The 23,046-nt window shown below is 40.8% G+C and overlaps 1 protein-coding gene across 1 annotated transcript in view; it reads left to right on the forward strand.

Annotated features, from left to right (window-relative positions):
• The first annotated feature begins 15,228 nt into the window (after positions 1–15,228).
• Positions 15,229–23,046, forward strand: part of LOC140202077 (scavenger receptor cysteine-rich domain-containing protein DMBT1-like) — a 197,903-nt gene continuing 190,085 nt past the window's right edge. Inside the window, exons 1-2 of the mRNA XM_072266938.1 lie at positions 15,229–15,415; positions 17,360–17,674. Coding sequence (XP_072123039.1) covers positions 15,229–15,415; positions 17,360–17,674 — 502 coding nt within the window. The remainder of the gene's footprint in view (positions 15,416–17,359; positions 17,675–23,046) is intronic.

A 23,046-nucleotide genomic window follows, 5' to 3' on the forward strand; every position in this document is an offset into this window, starting at 1 on the left:
CTGTACTGTGTAGTATATCTTCTAGTGAAAATTTGGGGGAAAATAAATTGTTTTCATTGTAGCCTGTGAGGCTGAGGGGTGACCTAATGGAACATCATGAGGGTCTTGAACAGAGTAGCTGGTCAAAGGTTCAAACACTGGAAAGGTCAAAATTCAAAGTAAAAATTATTATCAGAGTGCATACATGCCACCACATATAAAACTTCTTTTGCAGGCATACTTAGACAAATGTATAGATTCAAAATTCTTATTCCTGTGCTCAGGATTTTATCCCATGTTTATTTGTTTTCATGAACTACAATAGCAGAAATGCAGGAATAGAATATAAAACAACACTCTAGGCATGTGGACGGCAGCCACACTATTTAACCGATTAAAGAGTAAGGCTGGGCAAAACTTATTTTCCAGGGATAGAAAGATCCCAGAGTCTGGACTAACCATATCTGCTGTGAAGCATCAATGCCAGCTCAGGAAGTACTGAACAAGATGCTTGAAAACACCCAATATAATTTTATTATGTTGATCAAGTTTCAATGTTAGCCTGGACAGCTGAGTAACTATTCTTTTCAAATATGAAATCATATGGGGGTGGGGGGGGGTAGGGGTTACATCATTATTAAAGAATGCAGAGCTGGGATGGGGAGGTGTTTCTTTCAGTTCAGCATTTGAAGCGTGTCACAATTTACACTCCACCATTCTTTTCACTCCAAACTTAACATTCCAACATTGGCCTTTTGGATTTACTGTCTGGATTAGAAATTAGACCCATAAATTTCTTCGTCAGAACACAGCCAGCTGCGAAGTATAGAGTTAGCATATCAATACAGCAGAGGAAATGATAAAATGGATGATATTTTTCAGCATACACCATGATAGCAGGTGTTTCCTGCCAGCTCAACAGAAAAACAATTTTTGCAGAGACCTTTTTGTATCAATGCAGAATGTGGCAAGAGATTTTCATATACAAGGAATAAAATATTAAAAGCATTTAATGGTCACTGTCTCAAAATCCCCTTTCTAATTGTAAGAAAAACAAGATGCAGTTCACTTACATTGAGTGTGAGTTTATATTCTCTAAAATCTGTGGCAAGTCACCCTGAATACTCAAAAAGAACATGATTGGTTTGTTGCTCTGTAACAGTTGAAGGTGTTGACAACTGGGCAAAATCTATTGCAATGTCAAATTGTATAATTCATACAATATTGGCAAACAGCTAGAGCACACGGCACTCAGAGGTTCAAAGGTCCCAAGGTCAAATTTATTGTCAGAGAAATGTAAACAATATACATCCTGAAATGCTTTTTTTTCGCAAACACCTATGAAAACAACCCCAAAGAATGAAGAACAGTTAAACGTGAGAACCCCAAAGTACCCTCAGCTCCCCCTCCCGTGCGTACTCGAGTATAACATCCGACAATAAACAAAGAGCTCTCTCCAAATGAATAATTGCAGCACAACTGTCTCAGTTGTTATATTTCATCAACAGAAAACAAAACTGTTTCTTCTTGAAGTGTTATTAATACCATGAAAGCTGGTAGCAGTATTTGAATTTTGAGCAACACACACAAAATACTCGAGGTACTCAGCCGATCAGGCAATATGGATGGAAATAAACAGACAGTTGATGTTTTGTGCTGATACTCTTGTCATCTGTTGCTGTGTGAAATATATCCAGATTTTCCATTTATGTGCAAATTAACGTGTATATGGTGTAGAAAAGAAAAGCTATGACATCCAGAAATTGTAAATATAATTATAACAGGTGTTTCAGAAATGGAGTGGTGTGGTAATTTTCATTATGAACAGCGGTGATGTGGAAAGTGTGTATAAGAGGCATGCTGAGATCTGGGACATGAGGTGGGGAAGTCTCCAAAAAAAGAAACGTCAGGATCAGCGCCTGATCTATTTGTTCGGCTCATTGCAGTTTAATATGTAAATCAAAATCAAATTTACAAATGTCAGTTTGCAAATGCAGCTCAACTGTTCAGATAAAAGATGATGTTCATAATTCTATCGGTTCTGATCTGTCTTTGTTTGCACATTCCTGAACTTATGTTTACTCTACATTTTTCATTTTCCATTTTCTTTATATTAGCACTTATTTAGAACCTTTTCACATTGGTCACTTTTTTGTGGTGTAAACAGAAAGTCATCAGACAAATGCAACATTAGATCTGAGCCAACAACTGCGATATGGCCTATTGAGTTCTTCTAGTACTTGTCACGTGATGCGGTTTCCTTTTACATTGGAATGGCTTTCAGTTAGGCTCCACACATCTCTCTTTTCAATTTTTGGATTTGACTCTGCTGCTAGCAGTGTGACTCTATATTACCCAATTCTAATTTCCAGAGAAATGGTAATGTCTATAATATTGTTTTATACCCCATCCCTGCAGCAGGAATTAACAAGATGAAGAGTCCTTCATGTGAGATATTTGGTTGTGAAAACACCAGAAACAGATGTTTTGTTCAAGAACCTGGTGGAGAGAGTCCTGAGGCACTTATCCCTTCTACCTGATGGCAGCAGTGAGAAAAGAGCCTAGCCTGGTTGGTAAGCACCTTTGATGGTGCCAGTGCTTGAGAAGAATAATGTGGCCAACCTTAATGACTATTGCCTGGTGGCTCTCACATCGACAGTGATGAAATGCTTTGAGACGTTGGTCATGACCAGACTGAACTCCTGCCTCAGCAAGGACCTGGACCCATTGCAACTTGCCTATCGCCACAATAGGTCAACGGCAGATGTAACCTCAATGACTCTCCATACGGCTTTACACCACCTGGACAACACAAACACTTACGTCAGTATGCTGTTCATCGATTATAGCTCAGCATTTAATACCATCATTCCCACAATCCTGATTGAGAAGTTGCAGAACCTGGCCCTCTGTACCTCCCTCTGCAATTGGATCCTCAACTTCCTAACAGGAAGACCACAATCTGCGGATTGGTGATAACATGTCCTCCTCGCTGATGATCAACACTGTCGCACCTCAGGGGTGTACGCTTAGCCCACTGCTCTACTCTCTTTATACACATGACTGTGTGGCTAGGCATAGTTCAAATACCATCTGTAAATTTGCTGACGATACAACTATGTTGGTAGAATCTCTGGTGGTGACTCGAGGGCTCACAGGAGTGAGATATGCCAACTACCGAAGGGAAAGATGAAAGAACACATCCCAATCCTTACAGAGAGATCAGAAATGGAGAGAGTGAGCAGTTTCAAGATCCTTGGTGTCTAGATCTCTGAGGATGTAACCTGCTCCCAACAGTTATAAAGAAGGCAAGACAGCAGCTCTACTTTATTTGGTGTTTGAAGGGATTTGTCATGTCAACAAATACAGTCAAAAACTTCTACAGTTGTACCATGGCGAGCATTCTGATCGGCTGCATCACTGTTTGGTAGGGAGGGGCTACTGCACAGGACCGAAAGAAGCTTCAGAAGGTTGTAAATCCAGTCAGCTGCATTTTAGATACTTGATTAAAAAGTACCCAGGACTTCTTCAGGGAGCGGTCTCTCAGAAAGGCAGTGTCCATTATTAAGGATCTCCAGCACCCAGGTCATGCCATTTTCTCACTATTCTAATTTTCTCATCAGATAAGAGGTACAGAAGCCTGAAGGGACAGACTCAGCGATTCAGGAACAGCTTCATCCCCTCTGCCATCTGATTCCTAAATGGATATTGAGTCTTTGGACACTGCCTCACTTTTTTTACATATACAGTATTTCTGTTTTTGGACTTTTTAAAAAATCTATTCAATATATGTATACTGTAATTCATTTACATATTTATTAATTTGTGTTTTTTTTTTCTCTCTGCTAGATTATGTATTGCATTGAACTGCTGCTGCTAAGTTCACAAATTCCACGTCACATGCTGGTGATAATAAACCTGATTATGATTCTGATTTTCATGTCAATGAGCTCAATGGTTGGAAGGCGTTTGCCCGTAATGTACGATTACCTTTTGTAGGATTTTCCACGCAAACACATTGGTATTCTCATACAGGCCATATTGAAGTCTGTCCACCACAAATCTGCATACGTTTTCCACAGATTTAATGCCATGTCGAATCTCCGCAGGCTCCTGAGAAGGGAGTTACTGCCATGCTTTCTTTGCAATTATATTTACATGATTTGTCCAGGAGAGGTCCTCTGAAGTAGTGGACTTACTGAAATTGAGCTAGAATTTGTTGCTATTAAACTACTCAGCCAAATTTTCATGCTCCGCCCTGTATGTCGATTCATCACAATTTGGAGGCAATCCAATCTAACACAGACAGCAAACTGGTAAATCTATTCTGCACCCTGTTTAAAATACCCACATCTTCATAATGGAACCTAGTGCTCCAGATACTAAGCAAATGTTCTGTACAAGTGCATCATTAATTCCTGAATCATGAAAGGCATGGGTGCCAAGCGCTATCCTTTGATGTCCTTCTCCACTCTTCATGCTTCCTCAGTAACGGTGACATGAACAAACTTACAAGAGAACCCATGTGTTATATCACATACAACTGAGCTCTCAGCACCAATCACTGTGGAACACCACAGAATACTCTCTTCCTGCGAGACTATTATCTTCCAATCACAACCCTCTGTCATTTAAGGGCAAGTCAGTTCTGAATCCAATCCTGACCAACCCACCAGAGGGACACTATTAAACAGGTTACTAAAGTCTATGTGTACAACATCCACTGTTCTACTGTTATCAACAACTTTGGTCACATTCTGAAAAGCTATGTGCCATTGATGAAAGATAACTTGTCCTGCAGAAAACCATGTAGTCTGTCCCTCTTACTATATTATTTTGATTTTTAATTCCATCATTTTAATCCTATCCCTTTGAAAGTGAAGAAAAAATCTCTACCACAGATGTAAGGCTCACCAAACTCGAGTTTCTTTGATTAACCTATTTGCTTGTTTGTGGATAGACAAGATCTTCATCAGAGTCCCAACAATCTTCACCTTTGCCTCTCTCCCTAAACTGGGATAAATCACATCAATCTCTGGAGATTTAGTCACATGAATGCTCTTCAAAAATACTCAACATTATCCACTTCTTGAACTAAAAATGTCCATTTGTATTGGATTACTCATACTGATCCTATGTTCCTCTATGAATTCCTCATTTGTGAATAGAGATGCAAAATACCAGTCACCCTCTTGATCTGATTTGATGATTCTGACCCAGATAAGGATCCTCCCTTACTGATTGCCTGTCAATATTGGTACATTCAAGACATCCACTGTAGCAAAATTGGATCATATAGATCTTTCCATCTTCTGCCTTTATATCTGTTCAGAGGTGCCAGTGATTATTGAGAGGCCAATTATACACTCCTCTAGAGTGACTGCAGCTTTTGTCATTCTTCAATCTACCCATATTACCTCAGTGGATAAGCCCTCCAGTTTGGCCCCCTGTGATGTCAGCTATGGCATTCTCCCTCATTAGTAATGCAAGTCCTCCACCTTTTTTACTCATTTTTCTATCACTTTTGCAATATTGAAATCCTAGAAAGTTGAGCTGTTACTCCGTTCCCTCTCACAACCATATTTTTATCATGGAGACAACATCACAGATAATGAATTGATCCAGGCTCTAAGTTCACCAGCTTTACATCTAATACACCTTGTTTTGGAATGGACACACTTCAGTCTGTCTGTAACAGAATATGCCTTAACCTCTCTGTTTCTGTCTTTTCTTTTAGATGTAAATTTTGTGAACTCTACTTTCCCTTCAATCTCCACAACTTCTGATATCAGATTTGGTTCCATACTACTTCCACTACGATCTCTGTAGATTCACCCTCCCTATTATAATGTTACATGACCACCCAGAGACTTTGTTGACGTTAGCACCATGGAACCAGCTTATCATCCCGGAATTAATTTTGAGCCACAGAATTACCTCTCTGTATTTCTGACTTTAGAATCCCATGTCATTTTCACTCAACTGAAATATATATACTCTGCCAGCAGTTGTTGCAGTGTTCTGGCAAGCTCTGCCATTTACCCTCTGGAGAGGAACCCACATCTCAAACACACAAAGTTGTATATTTGAGAGGTGCATAGGCACAAGAGTTTGGTGCGACCATCTCCCTGAAACTGCTATGTAAAACCATCTCTGCCTTCTGTTTGCACGTCAGCGTGTGCAACTGCTGCTTCAACTGAATCACCATGTCTGAGATGAGGTGAAACAGGAAAAACCTCAGCAAACATAGTCTGCAGGGACTCCTGACTGCTGATCTCCTTCATCTGATGGCAGGTGCATTTCACTCCATTACTGCCATTACTACCTGTCCAATGAAACAAATGGATTAGAGTTAAGGAAAAGCAAACTTAGCTTGTGCTTACTTTGCTGTTGGTTGTTTTTACTGAAGCCTTGTAGTCAAAAAGGAACCAGCTGTACACGGGATCTTTCACCATAATATCACTACCTTTTGTTCTCTCTGAACAAGAACTTACCTGCAAATGTGTCTGTCTCCTCGTCTCAGCTGCAGATTGTTCTGTCACTCATCGTTCTACATCGCTTTGGAGAATCTGACGCCTTGCAGCTGGATTTCTATCCATGAACATTGATATATTTTGTAAAGAAAACTTGACTGTAGTAGAATTTTGTCACTCACGTAAAAACAAGAAGAAGGAAGGTCTTCGTGAGGTGGGGCACATCAGAATCTTTAACGCAGGGTATGCGACAGTGTGAGGGAGAAATCGTATCAGTGAAAGAAATACATTACACAGTCTAGGAGATGACGATCCCAGCGAAATATATGGAGAGATGCTGAAAGCTCAAAATAATAACTTAAAATACATTTTAAGACACACTAAAATGATCATAGGTGCTGGAGAATATTATTCCCTTCTAGGGGATTGAGAAATTTCTGCAAAGTGACTTTTATTGCCCGGGAAAATGACATCATTTTTTCTTTCGTCATTTCATGTGGAAATAACATAGAATATCCGGTGTAACATCGAGAGATGGAGATGAATAAGGATGCATGATGAGATTTTTTTTGTTCTTTGGTTCCATGAATATTGGTCACACAGGAAAAATAATTAAAGGGCATTCAGCACGGAGAAGCGTTTTCAAGCGTTTGCTGATAGTGTGCGTCGGGACGGGATCTCGGAATCATTTGTTAAAGTGGTAAACTGTGCCGTGGGTAGGTGACAAATGAGAAACATGATCACAGACAGCAACCACTTACACTAAAACACAGCCTTTGCAATGGACTCAACAATCCTCACGGCGCCAGGAAATGTATATGACCAAATGCTGTTAGAGTGCAAACATTGGGTCAATGACTTTACTCAGTTCATTGGTTTCTTGGGAGGAGGTGAAAATGAATCCGAGAAGTCCATGAAAGGACATGTCCTTTCTCATTGGCCCATTTCAGTAAACTGTCGTTCATGCCTACATATTGTGAAAATCTATTGGTAGATTTTTTTTTGCCATAAAAAGTGGCTGTCAAAGAGTTAACTTTCAGATCAATCGGAATGTTAGAACATTTTAGAAGGTTTAAACTCAAGAGCCACCGCTGTCACTGACTACTACGAGAATGCTGTGGTCGTTGTCGGCACTGCTTATATTGCAGATCTGGAAATGTGAGTTTATTGAGGTTATTCTGTTACTGGCGTGTTGTTTGTTATTAATGTCTAGAGTACTTCCGTGTAATGTTATCGCTGTTACCAATAGATGTCGAGTGCGGAATACATAAACTAATGGGATTCTCTCTCAAGTTTGATATCCTGATGAAAAGAAATGTGGATATTATTAAACAGTGGAAAACGTCTTTCTCCTGTGAATTGCTCACCTATCCAAATCAAATCTTAATGTGACTTCATTATCAGAGACAAATGGCAAAAGAGATCAGAAAACGGTCTGATTTATTTCTGAATCGAGATGATAGAAATGGAGCACTGAAATTTTGTATTGACGTTGTAGTTAAATTGAATACATATTTTGAAAGTTTTTTCCCCCTCTCTTTCTCTTTTGTTAGTATAGTTTCATATATTTTTGGCCCATTATAAGTGTTTCCATTAAATCATGGACGTCAGATTTTGAACTTATCATGGAGATTTCTATCAAACAGTCAACAGTGGAATTGCACCTGAACAATGTCGTTGTGTGTCGCAGTGTTATAAACACTTAATAAAACCCATCAGACCTACTGAGGCATAGGCCGCCGACATGCCCGAGTAGCTCGCTAGACCCCTGAGCCAGAAATGAGGTTTTTATAGCTTCTGTTGTTGTTTCTATCGCACTGTATTTCTTTGGGATTGGGTTGCTAGCCCCGTGCACAACTCTCCTCTTTTCGCTGCCCGGCTTGGGACCGTCCATGGGGATGTTTCTCACAAACACCACATCCGCAGCATCTGTGCATCGATATGCTAAACTGATTATTAATTTGAGCTTATCAGGCCTGGTGAGCAAGAACTGTTGGGACGCAGCGCATTGGAATTTGGTGTTTAACTCACTGAGCTTGAACAGACGCCGAAACTGTAGCCGTTAAGAGCCTCAACGCTCGCACACATTCTTATCACCGGAAATTGTAAATTACACCACTCTCCCCAACATCTGAACCCGTGAAGTGAATACAATTTTTTAAAAAAGTTATTTCAGATTTTGAAAAACCTTTTCAAATTTATCCTGGTTTACAGCAAACACTGTTAAACTTAACACTGTTGGTATTATTCTTTAATACAACACTTGAAAACTGGTAACAGTGGAACTTCCAGACAGTGCTGCAGATTAATTATTCTTCAAATTTCGTATCTTCAAATATGCGATATTATTTAATTCTGCATTTTAATTCAGCATTTTTGTACGCCCCGGAGAAAACAAACACATGCTTTTCTTAGTGTATTTTCCCGAGTTCTAATCTATAGATGTGAAGAGTCGCAGATGTTATGATTTTGAACTTTCTTCCACTTTCGTGGTCTCTCTGCCCGGGTTAAAGTTACCGTGCAGAGTTTTGTGAAAATGGCGACTGTATGCTTTATCTCCTTACAGTACAGTATTTCTTCGTCTCTTAAAATCCCCATGTACAAACTAACGAGTAATCTGAACCGATATTACAAACGGAATATTCATCGGAGTTTTTCAGAACCGAAGAGTAGTGACTGTTGCGAAACAACACAGCGGAGTGTAGTATGTATAACTCAGTGAACGTGGGCAGCAGCCAACGCTGGAGCTGTTCCTGGTTGAACGCTCGCACCCGTTCCTATCACTGGTAATTATCAGTTAGCGCTCCTTCTACCACCGCGCGGCACAGTGAAGGTAACGAGCTTGAACAATGTATTTTAGATCAGGTTTTGGACAAGTTTTTCATTAATAAAATCATTCTGTTATGCTGAGAACACTTAATATTGAGAACAAGAGAAAATCCGCAATTGCTGGAAATTAAAGCAATATACACAAAAATGTCCTGATGAAGGGCCTCGGCTGTTTACGTTTTTCCACAGATGCTGCCAGATGCATGTTCCTCCAGCGTTTTGTGAGTACGCAGAACACTATTTTTTGCTATTGTTCTTAAATTATTTGAAGGATGCTAACACTGAAACTTGCATACAGATGATAATGTGTTGGAATTCAGTTAGTTATCAAATATCTTCGTTTATGTGTGATTATATATCAAACTGATTTTAAAAGATAAATGTTGTACGTTTGTGCGTCCTGAGAAGAGCAACCAATCTTTTTGACAATGTACTTTCCCATGTTCCATTATATGCACGCGTGGAATCGCATTTCCTGAGCTGTTGAACTTTATTCCACATTCCGTTTTCCTCTGCCCAAGTTAAACGATGCGGCAGATTTTAGTAAAATAAACACACGACTATATTCTTTATTTCCTTCCGAATATTTTATTCAAAACGTTTATTGCTTGACTGTCAAATAGCGGGAACCTTTTGGAGGACAGCACCATCAAATAAATGGGAAATTGAGTTAACATTAAGTTGCCTGCTTAAAATTTATGGAAGAAAAGAGAACAAAATATTTCCCTCTTTTTCGGCAGATACAAACTATTTTATGGAGTGTTACTATGTATATTGTTTACTTTTAGCTTCTCTGTTGCATTTTTCTGTCGTTGGCTGCTGCTTTTAAAATAGAATATGGCATCTGTAAACTTTTAATCGCAGATGTATTTCACAGACGTTTCACTCCAAGGAATAGGGGTACACAAATTATAAAGTTTTTGACTTCTTCCTCGGGATTGTGATATCCAAGGGGATAATAATTCTGTGTATTTAAGAATAACTAAAGCTAGTCAGAATACAAAAACATAGCGATTTTATCCATAAGACATACGTAGAAATTGGACCCTGATAGACACTATTTCACCCTGCAATTATTGTTCAGAACTTCGCATTAAGTGAACATCTAAGAAACGCCAAAGTTAATTTGTAATATACGGTAGCATTTAAATATACGTACACCTGCGGAACTTTAAATAGCAACATCTTGTTTCGTTATATTTGCCGTTGCAAATAAAGATAACTTAAATTCACCGTCCGAAAACAGATTTATATCGGCATGCAAACAAGCAGCATGCAAAGATCCGTGTCCACTCACCGAGTCTGCTCTGATCAGCAACATCCCCTTCCTAAGTTATTCTTTTTTTCCAATTTCCTTCTTTCTCAATCTACTGGCATGGTTTTACCATTCACCCACATAAAATAGTTAATTTATAGTGGTGATTCAGCTTATCATAAAGCCGGTCCGTGCGTATATTTAAGGCGGAAGGTGATCGTTTTATTATCTGTCAGGGTATCAAAAAATATGGCGAAAAGGCAGGTGTATGGAGTTCAGTGTGAAACAGGAGAAAATCTGCAGATGGTGTAAGTCCAAGCAAAATGCAGAGAATGCTGGAGGAAGACAGCAGGCAAGGCAGCATCTATGGACAGGTGTACAGCATTCGTCCTGCCGAAGGGTCGCTGCCCGAAACCTCGAGTGTTCCATTTCCATAGATGCTGACTGGCCTGCTGAGTTCCTCCAGCATTTCGTGTGTGTTTATAGGGTTGAGTAGGATCCTAGAACAATAAAGATGCAATGGTGGAACAGACTTGATGGGCTGAATTGCCTTATCCTGCTCCTATGTCTTATGGTCCAAAACTGCACACAATTTTCCAATTTGAGCCTCACCAATGTTTTATAGAATTTCAACATAACAGCCCAACTCCTGTACTCAATATATTGTTTTGTGAAGGTTTTCTTTACGACCCTATCTACCTGTGACGCCACTTTCACCGAACGATGGATTTATATTACTAGATCCCTCTCGTCTACAGCACGCCTTTGTGCGATATCGCTCACCTAACCAATCACCATGGCATGCCACAAGTCACAGGTCTCCAGTGTGACAGGCAATCATATGCATCCTCACTGTGGATCCTTCTGAAAAACCAATGTCTAATCCAATTTACTACTACTCCTTGAATGCCAAGCGACTGAACTATCTTGACCAATCTTTCATGAGGAACCTTGTCAAAGATCTTACAACGTCAATGTGGACAACATCCACTGCTTTGCCTTCGTCGCCTTTCCACGGAACATAATTGAAAAGTTCTGTAAGATTGGTTCCATACGACGTTCCACGGGCAAACTCATGTTGACTATCCCTAATCAATCGCTGTCTAGCCAAATACCTATATACACGGTTTCGTAGTATACTTTGCAATCGCCTTCCACTTCTGATGTCAACCTCACCGGCCTACGATTTTCTGGTGTGTTCTTACAGCTTTTATTGAACAACAGAACAACATCACCTATCCTCACATCTTGCGGTATTTCATGCGTGGATAAAAATCTTTTGAACATGTCTACCAAGGCCCCTGCAGTCTCTGCATTAGCATCGTTCAGATTTCGTGGGAATACCTTGTCAGAACCCGGGGATTTATCCAACCTAATTTGCCCCAAGACAGCAAATACTGCCTGCTCTGTACATTGCGTCGGGTCCAAGACCTCGCTGCTGCATTGGTTTAAATATATAAAATCTTTAACTGCCCCGAGTAAATACAGATGCAAAAAAAAAATTCAGTTTAAGATCACTGCCGATCTCTAATTGCTCCTCGCATAAATTAGTACTCTGATTTACCGAGGACAAATTTTGTAGATTGCTATCCGTTTGCTCTTAACATATCTTTAGAAGCTCTTAAGATTCTCCCTCACCTTCTCTGCAAGAAAATAAAACTCAAGTCTTGTTTTACCGTTCCTGATTTCCTTGTCCTGTATTCTTTATACTGCTCAAATAGCTCAATTGCTCCAGTCTGCCTATACCTGCTGTGCAACTCCTTATTTTCCTTAACCAGGGGCTCAATACCTCTCAAAATCTAAAGTATTTTGGCACTGTTAATCTTGCCTTTTACTCAGGCAGAAATATACAACCTGTATTTTCAAATTTTGACTTTTGAATACCTCATTCTTACTTGTACACCTTTGCCAGAATAACAACGTGTCTGAGCCTACACAGCCAGATCCTTTCTGATGCGATGGAAGTTGGCCTTTCTCCAAATTAAAACCACACCTGAAGGACCAGACCTAACCTTTTTCATAATTACCTTGAATCTAATTGCATTTCATATTTAGATGCAAAGTGTTGCCCTACAGTAACGGCTGTCACCTGTCCTGTCTCCTTTCCTATCATGTGATCTGGTATTGCAGTCTGTCCAGTTGGGACTTCAATGTACTGGTTTAGGAAACTTCTCTGAACACATTGGCACCCTTAATCCTTTCCAGCCCATTAACAAAATGGAAGGATAAATCAATATGAGGAAAGTTAAAACCACCTTCGATCACAACCTTATGCTTCCTCTGTGATCTCCTTCAATATTTTCTCCTCTAAATCACGTGGGCGCTTGGGTGATAAATAATATATTCCCATTAAGATGGTATTACTTTCATATTCCTCAGTTCGACTCAGCAAACCTCACTAGGCGAGATATCGAGCTGTTCTAACTGAGCACTCACATGACATTTTCCTGAATAGGAATGCGATTACTCTTCCTTTAATCCCTCCCGCCTTATCACGTCTAAAGCAACGAAACCTTGGAATAATGAGCTGCCAGTCCTCCCGCAACCAAGTCTCACTAATGGTATAATGTCATAATTCTGTCTGCTCATCCATGACTAAAACTTCTCAGCATTTCCAACAACAGTCCTTGCATTGAATTATACTATCCGCAACCTAGAAAAACAGTCTCGCCCTTTTCTGTTTATTCATTCCTGACCTTCTGAGTAGGCAACAATCATTCTCCAGAACCACTTCACGATCTTTGTGATCTTCTGACACTATGGTGTCACGGAAGCAAGTTGTTCGAGCACTCAGACGTGGGGCCTTTCATAATCTGTTGTTGCCAGATTACCCAAAATAAGAATGAAGCAACCTGTAAACGTTGCGATATCATCTCACATTATGCACATAAAATATGAATATGTAAGTAATGTTGCAGTGCCGAAGAGGAGATAATGGAAAGCATGTTATTTTGAAGCAGAGTCTTGGATCAGATCAATTGCCTTTTATGCAGTAGTAATGGTGGGAACGAGAAGTGTTCTGCTGATACAGCGTGAGCAATATCATCTAGTCATTTCAAATAAAAATATATCAAAAATTCGCAGCAATCAGGGTATTGAGATGAGCAAATACGGCAAACAGATCATTTAATGGTGTTTCTGCATTTGAAGACAAACATCATGAAAATCGGTGCTTACGCCAGACGAAGCACCAAAAATACCAGCAGTGCATGGGAACTAAGAGCGGAGGATTGGGCTGATGCACTCGCATGGCTTGCACAAAGCACCTTTGGTCCGGAATAAATAATTAGTGTGTCATCACAACCAATGTCCAGGGCTAAAACTCTCTGACCGCAACCTTGTAACCAGTGGTGTGCCGCAAGGATCAATGCTGGGTCCATTGTTAGTAATGAGGTAAAATGGATTAGCAAATTCGTTGTTAACATCAGTATTGGCGGCATAGTGTGCAGCGAGGAAGGCTGTCAAATCTTGCAGAGTAATCTGGACTAACTATGAGAATAGGCTGAGAAATGGCAATTTAATGCAAACAAATATTCGGTGTGCAGTTCAGAAGAAGAAACAGGGGTAACAAATGGTCGGGCTGAGGTGTAAGTTAAAACGAATGAATCTCAGAATACAGATTCATTCTTCCACGAATGAGACATCACAGGTAGATAGCATCGTAAAGAAAGCTTTTTGGCATATTGACCGTTATAAATGAGAGCTTTGAGTATAGGAGTTGCGATGTTACGTCGAAGTTGTATAAGACCTTGGTGAGGGTGAGTTTGATGTGTTGGTTGCCGTACTGGTCATCTGCCTACAGGAACGATATTAATAAATGTGAAGGAATGCAGGGGAAAAATACAGTGGTGCTGGAATGTTTGTGAACCCTGTTGAATATTCTCTCTTTCTGCTTATATATGACCTAAAATGTGATGTCAGATCTTCACGTAAGTCCTAAGACTAGAGAAAGGGAAGCCAATCAAATAAGTAACACAAAACCTTGTACTTGTTCATTTACTTATTGAGAAAAATGGTCAAACATTGCATGCATTTTTTGGAAAAAGTATGTAAATCTCTGAGGTATTGCCTTCCACAAAAGCTCTTCGGAGTCAGGTGTTCCAATCAATGAAATTATATTGGAGTGCGTGTTGTACAGGTGCCCTGCCATGTAAAAATACAGACAATGTCAGCTCTTCTGAAGAAAGATCTCTTTGTGTGCACCCTGCCTCGATCAAAATGTACAGATGTCCTTAGAGGAATTGTAGAAATGCATGAAGCTGGAGAATGCTACAAAGGCATTTCTAAACACCGGAGTGTTCATCAATCCACAGTAAGAGGAACTGTTTACCATTGGATGAAACTCAATACTGTTGGTAGTCTTCCTAGAAGTGTTACCCTGCATAGGTCACACCAAGAACACAACGTGTAATGATGAAGGAGGTGAAAAAGAACCTAAGGGTAACAGCAAAAGATCTGCAATAATCTCTGCTCATGTATCCACCACGAAGGAAACCTCTGCTCTCCAAAAAAAAAATGCTGCAATTCTCAAGTTTGCAAAAGACCACATGGCTGTTCTCCAACACTCCCGGGACAGTGTTCTGTGGACAGATGTAATAAAAATTAAACTTTTTGGCAGAAATGCACATTGCTATGTTTGGAGGAAAAGAGGCACTGCACACCAACACCAAAACCTGATGCAAACTGTGAAGCATGATAGAAGGAACGTTATCGTTTGGGGCTGCTCTGCTGCCGCAGGGCCTGGGCAGTTTGCAATCGTGCAGGGAATATGAATTAGAAATATCAAGACATTTTACTGGAGATGTCAGGGTAACAGACCGTCATCTGAAGCTTGAGAGAAATTCAATAATGCAAGAAGGCAACAAGCTGAAAGACAAGAGTAAATTAACACCAAAATGGTTAAAAAAGATGTTAATTAGAGTTTCGAATGGTCGAGTCAATATCCTGAATTTAATCCTATAGAAATATTGTGGAAGCACATGAAACTAGCAGTTCATTCGAAGAAGCTCACCAACATCCCACAGTTATTGCTGTGCAAGGGGGTCATACCAGTTGCTGAAAACAAAGGTTCACATACTTTTTTTCTAACAAATATATGTAATATTTGATCATTTTTCTGAATAAAGAAATGAACAAGTATTGTGTTTTTGTATTACTTATTTAATTGGGTTCTCTTCATCTAGTTTTAGCACATATAGATGTCTGATCACATTTTCAACAGGGTTCACAAACTTTCTCGCACCACTGCTAAGGATGTTGCCAGGACTGGCGGATTTGAGTTACAGAGAAAGGTTGAATAGATTTGCGGTTTATTCCCCAGATCTTATTTGGGGAAGAGCTTTTTAGAGACATACAAAATTATGTCGAGTACAGATAGAGTAAATATATGCAGGACTTTTCCCTCAGATTTGGTGGTGGGTTCAGGTAAAAGATGAAATATTTACTGGGAACCAGAGGGAGACTTCTACACTCAGAAGTTAGCGCGAGCGTCAAGAACCGTAAATTCTATTGGTGGATGCGGTGTCAGTTGCTACACTGAAAGCCGTTTGAATAGGTACATAGGTCAGAGGGCTACGAAGGGCTATGTTTCAGGTGCTGGTAGATGGGAAGAGGGAAAATACTAGGTAGGCACGGATTAGTGGGCTGAATGGCCTGTTTCTTTGCTGTACTGCTCTGTGACTTTTTTTTCTTGCTAAAGCCAGTTAATTTGGGCTAATTTGAGATATCGCGAGTGGGGTAGGGTAATTACCGGGGTCCTAAAGAACTACTTTTCTGTGACTCATTTGCCTTACACTCGTAGAGGCAGACTAATCGCCTACAGGTGTTATGGAAGAGAACTAAACAGATGTGACCTCTAACCTCACAATGTGAGGATGTGTCCAGATGTCAGCAGACCGAAAGTAATTTTCAATGCAAAAACACGATGTGAAGTAACAGCTGTCGACTCGGTATTACGCTGTCATGAAAGACAAATATATGAGAAAGTGAAACCACTCTTCTAAAACAGTTCGGTTTCCACCGCCTCACATCATTAAGACATTTCCCGCTGATGGCTTTATAAGTTTGATAAGTCTAAATCCGCTTCCCATAAACACCTCCGCTTCGACGTCCCAACGCGATCGCTCCAGAAATAAATCTAATAATTTATTTCTTGTTTTAGGGCGTCCAGGGGATTGTCAGCCTGACCGGTCAGGTAATCTTTCTTAATTATCATTACGCGTAGGGCTGGGTCTGATTGTCACTGAAAATCATGCTGAGAGGTGACAGCTGAAATTACGTTTAGTGATTCAGCAGAGAAATGACTCCGCTGACATTGTCCAAAAGCTTAAAGGTGTTCACACAAATTATTTTATTTTTGTGTGTTGAGGGTGATATCACGTTGAGACTCAATTTAACTCTTTCTCCTTTGAGCCCCAGTTAGAGGAATTTCTCCTCCCGTCCAAACAAGTGTGGGTTCTGTCACTGATTTGATTAAGGCTGAGTGCAGCGGGACACAGACCCGAGCAGTCTGGCAGCTGTTCTCCGAAAAGAGAAAACGATCCCTCAGCTCATCCTTTCTTTTCTCTGGGAAACGCATTGTTCTCCGGAACAACCGGATGGCTCCCGGTTCACCGGATGATCACGAGTTTACTGTCTGTTTTTGTCACGTTTAGCAGTTCATGTGTTGTCTGCCACAGCCTGATTTTTCGTTGGATCATAACATGGACCTGCGGAGTTTAAATGCTTGGGGTGGGTGGGCAGAGGGAGCGGTTTACTGAGTATCCAGTAGCCGGAATCTTAAACTAACGGAAAGATTGATCTCTCTTTAACTGATATTTTTCAGAAAGCGTGAAGTTGAGGTTGATGAACGGAGGCAGTCGATGCGCCGGGAGACTGGAGGTTCACTACCGGGGAATCTGGGGGACTGTGTATGATTATAATTGGGACCTGCAAGACGCGACTGTGGTGTGCCGGGAGCTGGGTTGCGGTAAAGCGGTGGATGCCCCGAGAAGGGCTCACTTTGGAGCAGGTTCCGGACCCGTTATAACCAACAATGTTCAGTGCAACGGAAACGAAGCAACCCTGCGGGAGTGTAAATCTAGCACTTGGAAGTATTATGCGTGGCGTCACTCCAATGATGGTGGTGTCATCTGCTCAGGTAAAAATCAGAATTTTGTCCCTTCCATCCCGCCTGATTGATGACTCTATGATGTCCCGACTGTAAAATAATGCGGGCTGATTACCCGCCGCCAGCGACGTGAAACTAAATAGGGTTATGCCGAAATTATTCCCGTCGTGTTGTGATCGCAATTTGTGTTACCAAGCCGATTTTACCGATGTTAATTAGACACGTACATTGAGTACACACTACTGGACACGACACAGCATTTGAAAGAGCTCGGAAGTCAAGTAGCATCCATGGTGCAAGATAAAATGCTGTCAGAGTTCACAGTGATCCGGAAAGAAATCAGCGAGAAATTTTATACCAGAAATAATGCACATTTCACTGAGTTCCTCCACAGTATGTTTTTAGTTGTTCCATGTTCCAGCATTTGCATCAACAGAGCCATGGAGTTGTCTTCCCTTGGGGGAAAGATTTGTGTATTCGTCTCATAATTTACACACCTCAATAAAAATTTAACTCCTGGTTTCTCCATAATTATAGTGCACCCAAACAGATAGCATCTGTTAATATAGAATAACAATTTCCCAAAAGCCAGATGCTGGAAATGTGAAATAACGTCAAGAGATGTTGCAATCAATGCAATCCCGTATAACAACTGTGGAGCGGAAAGTAGAGTTAACACCTTCGTTGTATCACCATCTTTGCAAAATATTTTTCCTTCCGTATGTCCATGTAGATCCTGCTGCAAAATAAAGTTATAAAGAAACAACAAAGCAACTCCAACTCCCTCCATACAAATGCTGCCTGACCTGAGGTATATTTCCGGGATTTTTGGTTTAAGATCAGATTTATTGCATTTGCGTTTATTTTATGTCGACAAGACACTAGTCACGACATTGAATACTGACATGACGCTGAATCAGTGTTAGGGTAGTATGAGACTCAATGGCGGATCTGCGCGTCCCCTGAGCCAGTTCCCTCGTGGTACTTTTATTTGTGATGTTACCTTCAGTAACATGGAAATTAAGTGCAATGCACTTGGTCGAGACTGAATACAGTTATGTGCCGGTAATGGAGAAAATGAGTGCCCATTGTGGTAGAAAGGATGGTTAAGATGTTGGAAATGGACTCAGATAAGTTACTTTGTTCTGAATGATCTCAAACAGCTTGAACATTATGGGAGCTGATCCATGTTAGCTTTGCCTGACATTCCTGAATTTTGACTCATCAATAATAACATGATATTGGGGAGAATCAGAAGAGACACTTGCTGCCTGATAATTAAAGATTGCATATGTGTTGTCGCTGTAGCATTTGTACGTCCCGTCTAGTTCAGGTTCTGTTCATGTTTGACTGCTAAGTTACAGATGATGTGATGTACAATCTCAGAATGTCGAGGAGAAATAATGTGAGCTGCACTTGTATTCCTGACACTTAGTCAGTAGGAACACATTACATCACGTATGAGCTCATACTTGATTAATATTTAGGCTTTGCACTACCTGGTCTGGAAATGAGGGCAAATGTTAAAAAAGCAGAAGAGAAATTCATCTGCTAGCAAGATATAGAGAAAATGCTACATAGGCTGGTGCTCAAGATGAAGCTGACTCAGTCCACAATGTTCTGTAGCTTCTTTAAATCCTGCGCGGTAGACCTCCCACTGCCATCCCCACACACCCCATACCAGAATGCGATGCTGCCGGTTATAATGCTCTCCACAGTACAAATGTAAAAAATTGCGAGTGTCTTTGGTGTCGTATCAAATCTTTTCAAACTCGAATAAAATACATTCGCCATCGTGTCTTATTTGTAACTTCATCAATATATTGGACGCAAGATATAGTTTAGGAAATGTTGTCACCCAGGAATTTGAAATTGCTAACTCATTCCATATGTGGACTGGTGCTTGTGCCTTCTTCTGAACCTTTCTCAAGTTCACCATCAGTTCTTTGGTTCAATGAAGGTTGTTGCTGCAATACCACACAAATGCATATATGTGTACATGTACGTGGATTCCAGCAAGACATTTGATAAAGTACCCCATGCAAGGCTTATTGAGAAAGTAAGGAGGCATGGGATCCAGGGGACATTGCCTTATGGACCCAGAGTGGCTTCCCCACAGAAGGCAAAGATTGGTTGTAGATGTGTCATATTCTGCATGGAGGTTGGTCAACCAGTGGAGTGCATCAGGGATCTGTTCTGGGACCCTTACTCTTAGTGATTTTCATAAATGACCTGAATGAGGAAGTGGAGGGATGGTTTAGTAAGTTTGCTGATGACACAAAGGTTGGAGGTGTTGTGGATAGTGTGGAGGGCTGTCAGAGGTTACAGAGGGACATTGATAGGATGCAAAACTGGGCTGAGAAGTGGCAGATGCAGTTCAACCCAGATAAGTGTGAAGTTGTTCATTTTGGTAGATCAAATATGACGGCAGTATTAATGGTAAGACTCTTGACAGTGTGGAGGATCAGAAAGATCTTGGGGTGCAAGTTAAGAAGGTGTACGGTGCATTGGCCTTCATCAGTCGTGGAACTGAATTTAGGAGCCGAGAGGTAATGTTGCAGCTATATAGGCCGCTGGTTAGACCCCATTTGGAGTACTGTGCTCAGTTCTGGTCGCCTGACTACAGGAATGATGTGGAAGCCGTAGAAATGGTGCAGTGAAGACTTACAAGGATGTTGCCTGGATTGGGGAGCATGCCTCATGAGAATAGGTTGAGTGAACTCGGCTGTTTCTCCCTGGAGTGACGGAGGATGAGAAGTTAATTGATAGACGTGTATAACATGATGAGAGGCATTGATCGTGTGGATAGACTTTTTCCCAGGGCTGAAATGGTTGCCACAAGAGGACACAGGTTTAAGGTGCTGGGGAGTAGGTACAGAGGAGATGTCATGGGTAAGTTTTTTTTTTTATTCAGAGAGTGCTGAGTGCATGGGAATATGCTACGGGCAACGGTGGTGTAGGCGGACACGATATGGTCTTTTAAGAGACTTTTGGATAGGTACATGGAGCTCAGAAAAAATAGAGGGCTATAGGTAAGCCTAGCAATTTCAAAGGGAGGGACTTGTTTGACACAACTTTGTGGGCTGAAGGGCCTGTATTCTGCTGTAAGTTTTGTATGTTTCCTTGTCTCTATGCTTCTAAATTTCATTCTGTGCGCCTTTTCATTCCCATCTAAAATTTTGCCAACAATAATTGTGCCGTCAGCGAATTTACAGATGTGATTTGAACTGTGCCTAAACACAGTCATGGGTTTAGAGGGGGTAAAGCAGTGGGCGAAGCACACATACTTGAGGTGCGCCAGTGCTGATAATCAGCGCAGTGGAGATGCTATTTCCAAAATGCGCAGACTGCTTTTCCGGTGAGGAAATCAAGGATCCAGTTGCAGAGGATGGTACAAAAGGCCTAGTTGTGGATCGTTCGATCAGAACGGTTGGAACGTTTGTTTTAAGCACTGAACCATGGTCAATAAGCAGCACTCTGATTTAACTGTTGGTATTTTACAAGTGCTCCGAGGTAGCATGAAGAGCCAATAAGTGAGATAGCCCTCCCTAAATCAAACCTGCTCTTTTTTGTCTTTTAAATGCCACTAATCTAGCTATCAGTTGTCTATGAACCTCCTGGTTTTTGATTCGGGTATGTACAGTATGTTCTCGTTGGCACATGGTTGTCCACACAGGTTTTAAAGAAGTGGAAGATACGAAATATAGGAATAGGCAGAAGGATATTATCTTAAGCTGCGGCCATGTATAGATCAAATTGAATAATGCGTGGAATATTGGCAGATTTATCTCGATGAGTTTGAGGGAATGCAGCTTACTATAGCAAGCGAGGACATGGGATACAGTAAGGAGGAAGGGAAGAAAGAATGTTGAAGAGTTTTGATAAATAGAAAGATCTTGCAGTTCATAGCTTCATAGATCAAAAAAAAGTGGCAAGATAGGAGGACAGAGGATATCGGAGATCATATACTTTATAAGCATCCATCCGTCTTGTGATACCATGGATTTGTGCCTTGAAAGGTTTCCATGGCGCAGGCCTGGGCAAGGTTTTATGAAAGACCAGCAGTTTCCCATCCTGCAAGTCTCCCCTCTCCATGCCTCCGATGTTGTCCAAGTTAAGAGCAATAGGACCCAAACAAATTGGAATCGGTGTTGTCGCAGAGCAATGTGTGGTTAAGTGCCTTGCTCAAGGACAAACAGGCTGCGTCAGCCAACGCTCAAACTAGCGACCTTCAGATCACTAGACGAACACCTTATCCACTTGGCCACGCGCCAACAGAGATCATATAGCATCTTTGCTATCAGTGGTCAAAATAAAGCATAAGGGAGTTGGGTCATCATGATAAAACTTTGTAAAACACTATTTCTCTTGGAATACTAACTGCAGCTCTGCAGCCAATTTATAAGAAACTTTGGAAATGGTTTTGCTTGAGGAGTCGCCGAAGAGACGAACAAGGAGTTTTCTTGAAACAGAGGATTTTATTCATGGAGAAAAGACTGGATAGACTGAACTTGTTTTTGACAAAATGAACATGGTTGACATGCGACCTGATAGATTTGTGCAGAAATGTGAGGGAAAGATGGTTAGATTTTCAGAAATCAATCAAGAACATTAAAAACAAGTAATTAAGTTAAAATGGATAGGGGGATAAAGTTGCCCTGACAGAGAGTGAAGGACATCTGCAATGTTTCCATGTTCATATCTCCTTCATGTGAACTCTCTTCTTAAAGGTTGGAATCCAACGGCATTTCTGCTTTACTGCATTAATAGCCCGCATCGCTGCCAAGGAAGATGATTTTCCACCACCCCGATCTAGCGCATTGTTAAAAAACATGTTTTGTAAGTTTTTGAATGCTATCCTTGCCCATTGTGGGTAACATGAAGAAACTACAAATATTTGTGTACATATGTCGGTCGCGTGTGAGGCAGCAGAAGATTGCAGGCTGACGAATAATGTCTGGTTATTACGAAGGATGCAGGAATAAGCCAAGGGTATAAGTACTGATGATTCTGTCTCCAGTGAAATGTACGTTTCGAAGAAAGGATTCTGAGACGATAACGCTCTGCATTTGGGATAACCAGACTGGCTTTGTCTAGGGGGAAACAGTGTACCACCAATTTGCTCAAGCTTTTTTTTTCTTCTAGAAAAGCTAATCAAGCCGATTGACGAGTGCAAGGTAGAAAATATTTTCCCCATAGATATAACTTAAGTCTTTGATGAGGACCCGCATGGCAGGTTGGACCAAGAGGTTAAAGAGTGAGGTAGTTATTTGTATATAAACTCTTATTGGTGATAGGTCAGAGGGGGTGGTGACGGAGGGTTGTTCATTCAGTTTTGAGAACGGAGAACAGTATTTTATTATCACAGTATATTAAATACTTGTATAACAATCCAGGTGGAA

Source organism: Mobula birostris, chromosome 8 (assembly GCF_030028105.1).
Source record: "Mobula birostris isolate sMobBir1 chromosome 8, sMobBir1.hap1, whole genome shotgun sequence".
Lineage (NCBI taxonomy): Eukaryota > Metazoa > Chordata > Chondrichthyes > Myliobatiformes > Myliobatidae > Mobula > Mobula birostris.